Consider the following 8,984-nt stretch of genomic DNA (forward strand, 5'->3'; position numbering starts at 1 on the left):
TAAGACTATTATTGAGAAACAGATCGCTTTGCGTACGGAATTTTTCAATCTAAGCTGTCCCATATCCCGAAAAGAATAACGAAATACTTCGATATGGCGTTTGAAGTGTGATTAGAGAATAACAAATAGCCCCATGTCCCTTACTTTTAAAGAACTACACCTCAGCTCAATGTAAACGTGGAAACTTTGTTCAAGAGTCTCCGTTCGATACTTCTAGGCTTTCTGCTAATTCGCATCCACCCTGTTCCGTGACAAAATAATATGTTTATGCCATGCGGACTGAACACACTTATTTTCTCTTTATTTTTACACTCAATGTCACTCACATTGATCTGTTTTATCGGTTTTACGATGAATTAGAGTCAATATCTATTTACGTCCTTAGACAAGATCACGAATCAAAGTCTCAACAGTTACCTTGGAAACTATTTCTTTCCATCCTTTCCCAATTTTGAAGGACGCTTCTGCGGCGAATGTCTTTATTCATTGTTATTGTTACATCGCGTTTGAGAAATCTATTCGATTAAAGGGACTTTACATACAGTACTGGTTGAGGTGAGGATTCACGTTTATAACATTTTTGGTTAGATAATGAGAAACCTCTTATGAATATGAAAGAGCGTGTAGTTTCAAGAAGGATTCAACGTTTATTTGATGAAAATTGGCCTTGAAATGGCTGAGATATGAAAAAAGCGATGCTAATAAAAGTGACAGGACACGACTTTCATTAGGATCTCTTTGCTTTTCCTTGTTTTTAGATATCTTAGTCATTTCAAAACCAATTTTCAACGAATAAACTTTTGATTTTCCTTAGAATTGTATGCTCTTTAACATTTCAGAGAGTGGTTTCTAAATATCTCGCAAAACGCTACAAGCTGAATCGTGACCTCAACCAGTACTGTAGAGTCCCTTTACGAATTACAAGTGATTTCATGCTCGATATGAGCCCTGAAATATTCTAGTGAAAAGTCGGTATATAACCATAACTACATATGGACAAGCCGTTTACCTTCTGTGAAGTGTAACAATCAATAGCTTGGTACTTTTTTGATCTATAAAGCTACACTTTATTTGAGTCAGGTTTATTTTTTGTTCAATTTATCATCCTCTCGTCAGCGATTGCAAGATTCAATACTGATGTTCCGAGTGAGTTATTAATGGTAGAAAAAACATTCAGGTGGTCATTAGGCACTTTGATTTTCATTTACGATTATCACTTCTCAACAAATGCGGTATCGGTAGTACACGTACAGTAGATTTCCTATAAAAAGGATTCAAATTTCTTGCACTCATACACTTGAATATTAGGCTTTTATAGCATTTCAATTAGAATACGCTCAAGATCTCAGGATGTGCTGTGATGAAATTTATTTTGTATGTATAGTCGTGAATTGGTGTGCGATCACTCAAATTTATTCATTACAGTGTGGTATATGTCAAGGTATTACTACATGTAATATCTTATGAAACTGACAAACAATAGACGCAGTAACAGAAATGATGCGTGTTGAGCCATAATCGTCTATTTGACAGTCATAATAGCTTGACATTTTTACTTTGCTTTCTCTTTGCGATAAGATGTAACAACAAGGTCAAAGCAAAATAAGTATGATTTTTTTCTTACGTGACGTAAGCGTTTTCTATAGAAAGCATAATGAAGTTGATATCAGTCTCGAAACTATCAGAGTACAAATTGAGACACATAAACCTAATGGGTGTTTGTACGACCGTCACCTTAATTAGGGTTTTATACAAGAGCTTTGCAGCAATTGTCATGCATCTGAAAACTGTTCAAGTGCGTTGGTTACCGTTTTCCTTTCCTATCGCTCTATTTGATATCAGATATGCAAACAGATAATAGAAATATATACATGCAGTCATTGACTGACTCCTGTATGATATGGGCTATGTAAACTAAGCAGTTTTTCATGTGATTGTGACTTCCACACGCCTCGTAAACTCCCACGTCAGGACTTTGTTTATCCAACAAATTTTAAGACTTTATACTGTTCTGCTAATTTGTGAGATGCGCCTGATAGCTACAAGCAATTGTGTGTTCACCTTGATGAGACTGAAAATAAAGTACAACTGTAATATGAATAATGGTCCGGATGTTTAAACAATTTATGCTGAGTTCATCACTGCCATATTTATGACTCTCTGAGATAATGAAAAACGTAAAACGTGAAATCATGGGAGAGAGAACATAATAAACCCTCCAATGTACTGTCGGCCCTACACTCAGGGACTTGAATTTCCTCACTCAATCACGAAACCAAGCTAACCGAATACAATAAACGTATGGGCGAACAAGTCAAACTCAAAGTACGTGTGATGTAGACATATATATGTATATGATATATATATATATATATATATATATATATATATATATATATATATATATCATTCTCTTTCTTTTTTTAATTATCCATATTCTCTACATGCCTATGTACGGTGGGAATGTAAAGATATTTCAAAACATTCCACCAAACAAATCCCATTACAAATACAATTTTGCATAATACGTATACCGTGTGTCTCCAAAAAAAAAAAACAAAAAAACAACAAAAAAACTATACAAGTTTGAAATGGCTGCCAAATAAGAAATGCATTGTATATGATTCTGGGAGAAAAGTCAGAAAATAGCGCGCTATTCAAAACATCGGGCTGATGTGAAAACACCTTTTGACCTGAAGAATAAATAGCTTACATCTTTGACATTCTTTTTTTGGACAATCCATAATTGAATAGTCAATGTTACATAATCCCTACCTAACATATCAACTTCAGTTTTGTAAGCTCCAACGAACTCACTTCTCGCAAAATTGGAAGGCTAATTCCTGCGCAGCCTAATTTTCATACCCTTTACGAAAGTGAACAGTGCTCATTCAAGCATGAATTATTTTTAGACTTTTTGGTGTCATATGAAAGTTGAGTGAGTCCATAAGCTATCCATACATATAATTCTTTTCCGCCAGAATCATATATTTCTTATTTGGCAGCCATTTCAAAAGTGTATAGGTTTTTTTTGGAGACACACGGTATAGAAAACACACACACACACACACACACAAAAAAAAAACACCTGATGGAATATGAGGAATGATAACGAATACTTCTAAGTAGGTCCTACGCATAGTTCTGATAGTCAAGTGTTTAATGTGAAAAACCATGATTCGCAGACAAATGTTAAGTTTTCTAATAATACATGTAATAAGTGATATAAAGTAATGGTGTCATTTCTCTTAATGTGAGGATCAGTTCAGCCCAGATCCCAGTGATTTGGGGTGATAATTACACCACGCCTTTCAGTAAAGCGTCCACCATGGCATAGGTGCGCAATTTGCGGGGAACCTTGTACTGGTTGGCACTTGCTCCTGTGTTTTCCAACAGATAGTTCTTGAGATCGTCAAAGGTTCCTGGTCGAACAACGAAGACTCTTGGATGTGAGATGGACACTTCGCGACGGAGCCGTTCGTAGTCACTGTTGCGCAAGCGCAACTCTTCGTCGATCTGGTTGGGACAAATTGAAATGGGAAGAAATATTAAACATTATTTTAGTTTTTACGTACGTTATCTGAGAAAATCCTAGAACTATTCTTCCTTATTCCCGAGGAAGAAGTTGCCTTTACTTAACATGCCATTCAGACGTAGATTTGAAATACAACATCGGTAGTTTTATGCAATAAACCTGATCAGATGATCAGAAACGAGGAAATGAAAATGTGTAGGATGTCAGCAAGTCATCCCCCCAGTGGATGGGGCGCAACTTGCGGCAAAGTTTAAAGAGTCACGAGAGTTTTATTTCTTTCATTTTAGGCAGGGATGAACTTTGTAATGTTGTAGAACAATTTAAAAGTTACTTATGCATGAGGAGAAGATTCTGTGCTCACACAAAATTAATCTCCTTTATTGATCACAGGTCGCTTAAACTCTTCTTCATGTGTCATCTATGACAAAAATTCAAAACATGATCAATCTGTATGTTGGATGAGTAAGAATATACAAGTGTATAATACAGCATTTGCGACAACTTATAGAACAAGCACAATAAGCAAATACATTAACCCAGTTCATAGGCTAGTCTCTGAAACACACACACACACACACACACACACACACACACACACACACACACACACACAACATAAGTGATAAAAAAAATCGTCCGGTATTGATATAGTATATTACACCTGACAGTGAGATTACAGTTATTATCATTATTACTCTTTTTTTTTTTTGGGGGGGGGGGGGGTTGCTACCTGTTTTATGTAATATTCTTTCTTTTGCATTGAAAACATAAACATAAACCACTAATACAGAGACTTCCTGGTAGAATTGAATTCGAATATGCGCTATCTGCTTCTAACATTTCTGTTAGTATTCAATATCAAGCGGTATAATGCTATAGTTGTTGTTTGCTACATTTGTAACTATTTGTACATATTCACGCAAAGACAACTTTTATACCATCAAAAAGAAAAGAAAAAAGTTACAGCCAACATTCTTAGCCTGATATTAGTTCATGCGTTAAAGCGAAGCCAAACGACAAACTTATAGCTGCAGTTAATTTCTATAATTGCCGTTCTTTCTTATATAACACATTCATTTGGGTGTACGCCTAAGTCACAAGTTCGACACCCGTGACAGCAGTCATAAGCCTACAGCCCGCTATTGCCCACAAGTCATACTGTCTACAATTCATACAAGTCACGAGTCATAGAATTCATGAGCTCGACACTAGTCAAATAAGGCCCATTAAAACAGCATTAAGCAAACAAGGGCCACGAGTCCGACATTATTGGCAAACAAGGCCCACGAGTTCGAAACTTGGCAGGAAATAGGGACAGTTGGCCAACATATTTGGCCCCGTGTTTTCAACTGGTTGTACACGTAATATCGCACTCGTGGGCTTTGTTCGTCTAGTGTCGAAATCGTGGACCTTGTTTGTCTAATGTAAGACTCATGGGCCTTTTTTGCTTAGTGTCGGATTTGTGGGCCATGTTTTTCAGATGTCAGACTAATGTCATGGTCCTTATTGCTTATAGCTCATGGGGTGTATGGCTTATGGATCTTTTTTTTTTTTCAGCTCGTGAGCCGTATATGACTCGGTAGGATGACCCCATGTATTTCCCCTGATTTGGAATGGCAAATACATAATGTCTTTCATGATTGCAAAATATCCACTTAGATATTCTTTTTGCATGAATGAGGAATAGAGTGACACCCATGCAATGGTACGTACTGCTCGCTTTTCTGCGTCCGATAGGGGTTTGCCTGTTTCCAGTAGCTCGATAAAGAAGAGGTAGTAAGGAGCTAACTCGTCCGGTTCGGCCACTGGTCATACAAACACAATAATGATAATCACGGTAAACAAGTGGTACAAACAATCTTGATTAATTTCATGGACAACAAACATGGGGCGTAGATTCCGCTTTCCTGGCGAATATCGCAAAGGTACTATGACACGAAGAACTCTTTTTAAATCGAATATGCATATTGCTATAGCTGTTTTCAATCAGATTATAGAACAGTTAAGTACGTTATTGTAAATAAAATGATACCCTGTACCGTGTAAATTGCTTCATCAATGTGCCCCGATCAAAGGATTTTTTTCATTGAATGTCTGTCAGTTTGTCTGTGGAAAAATTGAAATGGACGCTTTTCCAAGCAGAATGACCATTAGTCAAAGTGGGAAAAACCGTGATGATATTGTTAAAGGCGAAATTAAGTCGTCATACCTTGGCAGTCCTGAGAAAGAATCGTACTTTCAGCCACGGCGAATTCCAGCATGCATCTGCCAGGCCAGCGGTTGACTGCTGCTCGTACACTCTCCAATACCACGGTTTGGTCCAGCTTCTCAAAACGGAGGTTCAGCATTTGACCGGTCCTACACAATAAGGAACATGTTACATTGCAAACATTTTGAGACTTTTCAATAAATCTAATCAAAGTGGAAAACACGCTAAATATATATGGAATAATGCTCTCTGAAATGATTCTGAAGAGATAACTATTATCCCTGTCACATCAATACAGCATGCGTAAAGAAATAAATAGATAAAGAAAAGGCCGACCTATACAGGAATTCGATGACCGGCGCATTCTCGTAGAAGTCCTCGATTCGCACCACGTCCCCCATCCGATACCGATAAAGTCCAAAGCCTTGAGTGACGACTATTTCGTAATTCTGTCCTTTCTCAACCTCGTTCAAGAAGAAGGTTTGTGGTTTATCGAGACTCCTGTAGCCAACAGAAATTATTTCGATGTTTTCTATGTTTCTGACATATGTTTGAAAAACGTGGCTAGGGCGACAAGACCCTGCATCTACAAAACGTCAATTGTCAGTAGGAAAAACACAATAACAGCAGAAAAACAACAATAACAGCAGAAAAACAACATGAAAGCCAAAGAACTGTCTCAAATGAGATAGCCTTTCCTTTGACATGCCGTGGTCGTTTCATTTTAGGGGTTAGACAGCTAGGATTAGGACAGAACAGCACTTAACTGATTACTGACCATGACTACGCGGAAAAGTCATTTTCAACAAACTTTGAGATACAAAGTATTGTCACCTCAGTGACAAAAAGTCCTCTCCTCTCTTAATAGTGTTGCTCAACACTTTGATCTCCTTCAAGAGTTCTCAGTATGATTAAGATCATTCCTTATTTCAACTATATGTAACATCGACATTACTGATGGAATAATATCCAACTTTGCTTTGGAGTATTCTTTTTTTTTTAATTCCTGAAGTAATCATATATCACAGCGTCATTTCATTTTCCCTTTTACGAAGAGTTGACGATCCTAAAATTAACTTTTGAAACTCACATATCTTTCTCTCTGATGAATTCAAACAAAATCTGCTGGACGAGGGGGAGGTAGCCGTTCCTGACGAACTTTGGCCCTGGACCGACACACATGAAGGCCTCCGAACACAGGTAGGCTAGTGTAACCAACGGGAGTCCTGTCGCCAAAAGCGTTGGTGAATAAACACAACAGTATAATGATGAATGCTTAAAAAGGAACATCTGTTGTTGTATTTGCTGCCATTAAGTAAACTCAGATTAGTGATTCATGTCTTTCTACGCGTCCTAATAAATTGCTTCACCAGAGAAGAAAATCGATATAATTAAGTTTCTGTTAGGCGTCTACTTTTACTTATTAAGGTGAATACCGGTAGAAAGTGTTGAGGCTTTCCTTCACAGAGATATGCATGCAAAGCTCTGAAAAGCATGTTTTATTTAAGAAAAAAATGAACCTTGAATTACACGTTAGCTTCATTAAAGGGGTTTTTACCGAATGACTCTTAAGCTGTACAAGGCAACTGAACAGACCGATTTTGTACCTTCAGCATATGTCTGACTAATCCGCGGCCAGCTTCCAGACGAATCGACGCCATGGATCCCACGAATTCGAGGCCAGATTCTCTGGATAATCCGTCGAAAACCTTTTTCAAACTCCTTCTCAAGTTGAGCGGCTCTCTTCGGGTCGGCTCCGTGTCGGGCGAGGTCTTCGGAGAGTTTTCGGCGTATCTCGGCTGGGAGCTTCAGTGCTGGATTAAGAGTTCCATGCCTTATGTCATAGACGAGTTGTTTCCAGTTGGTTTCCAACATTTTCATGGCACTCTCCAAAAAGTGGACAAACCCCAATACCATGGAACCTATATCTGGATCAAGGAGACTAAAAAGTAGCTGCACATATAAAGCTTCATGCAAGGTGGTAATCTTGAATCCAGCTGGAGGAGTGGAGAAGCCACTCAGACCCCAATCGTACCCTTCAGCAATTGTGGCTCCTGTCTCAATATCTACTCCTGACTTCGTTTTCTGAATTTCTGGTGCAACATATAAGTAGAGGCTCTTCCTAAGTGGACCAACTTGATAAAGATCATTATAGACATAGTTCAAAATGGCCATGAACTGCATTATGATATCCATTCGTTTAATCTGCGGGATGTATTTGGATTTGCCTGTTGTTCCAGTTGTCCTGATGTATGACGTAGGCTGACCGTGAATGAGGACGTCTCTCTCACCTTCCATCATTCGATCAACGTAGCTCCGGAAGTGTTCATAGTTTGTGAGAGGATGTTGCCTGCGAAATTGTTCGAGTGAATTTATCTCCATGAGGCGGTGCTTGCGCCCGTACTCAGTGGCTCCATTTCGCTTGATTATTTCCCGCAAGAGGCGCTCTTGATGGTACATTGGATTCTTGCAGCGATGAAAAAGCTTATTCAGTTCTCTCTTTCCAAAAAAATTCATTAAAAAGCTTATAATGAAGTGAGCTGTCACAGTCGTTAAGCTTTGACGATGTGTTGGTTGTTGGATAAGAATCCAGAAATAAAGAAATGCTGTAAGTAGAAGACATAGGCCAAGAGTTCCTATAGGGAGATAAGACAAATATGAAATGAAAGCACTATTTGCAAATAAACATGGAATTGTGTGAAAGAAACTTTCCGATTCGTTAACAACAGTGATTAATGAGACATCATTACCAATGAGATAACTATGAGCAAACATCTTCGGACATGGAGATGTGGACACTCACGAAGGAAGAATGTCTTAAAGTAAAACATCATTTCGGGAAAGTATTAGTAATTGCCGTGATTCTCACAGTAAATATTCATAGGTTTTTGAAAGATTTGTGTTTTGAAAGATCACTTTAATCGACAGATTGTCTATCAAAATATTCAAGTGGTTTGACAATCGTTCATTGAAAGTAGACACAATAGAGCGGAAACTGCTGAAAGAACGGCTTTATTGCTCTTGCTGTTTTATCTTATATTCCGCTTCATTTTTGAAGGACAATCACCCTCTGAGTAGTCCACGTCTAAATTGCTATGTGGACAGCTAGAAATTACCAGATATGAGACGAAGCCACAGCCTCGGTGAATCAGACAGAGCAGTCCAGAAGAGTAGTCCGGATAGGAGAAATAAAGTGGTGCTCAGTACTCTCAGACGATTGTAAAGAGAATAGGACGCCAT

General features: G+C 38.2%; 1 protein-coding gene across 1 annotated transcript; it reads right to left on the reverse strand.

Annotated features, from left to right (window-relative positions):
* Positions 1-3,297: 3,297 nt before the first annotated feature.
* On the reverse strand, positions 3,298-8,984 carry LOC140243246 (uncharacterized). The gene is made up of 7 exons (XM_072322917.1): positions 8,861-8,984; positions 7,352-8,380; positions 6,835-6,970; positions 6,081-6,245; positions 5,745-5,893; positions 5,249-5,340; positions 3,298-3,516 (listed from the first exon to the last, which is right to left on the reverse strand). The coding sequence occupies exons 1-7, from the start codon at positions 8,982-8,984 to the stop codon at positions 3,298-3,300; spliced, it is 1,914 nt and encodes a 637-aa protein (XP_072179018.1).

This window comes from Diadema setosum, chromosome 20, assembly GCF_964275005.1.
Source record: "Diadema setosum chromosome 20, eeDiaSeto1, whole genome shotgun sequence".
Classification (NCBI taxonomy): domain Eukaryota; kingdom Metazoa; phylum Echinodermata; class Echinoidea; order Diadematoida; family Diadematidae; genus Diadema; species Diadema setosum.

Coding starts and splice junctions, on each gene's coding strand:
- LOC140243246 (XM_072322917.1), bottom strand. CDS start 8,984: ATGGCGTCCTATTCTCTTTACAATCGTCTGAGAGTACTGAGCACCACT. Junction 8,381..8,860: donor GTGGCTTCGTCTCATATCTG/GTAATTTCTAGC, acceptor ATCTCCCTATAG/GAACTCTTGGCCTATGTCTT. Junction 5,341..5,744: donor TCTTTCTCAGGACTGCCAAG/GTATGACGACTT, acceptor TTGTATGACCAG/TGGCCGAACCGGACGAGTTA.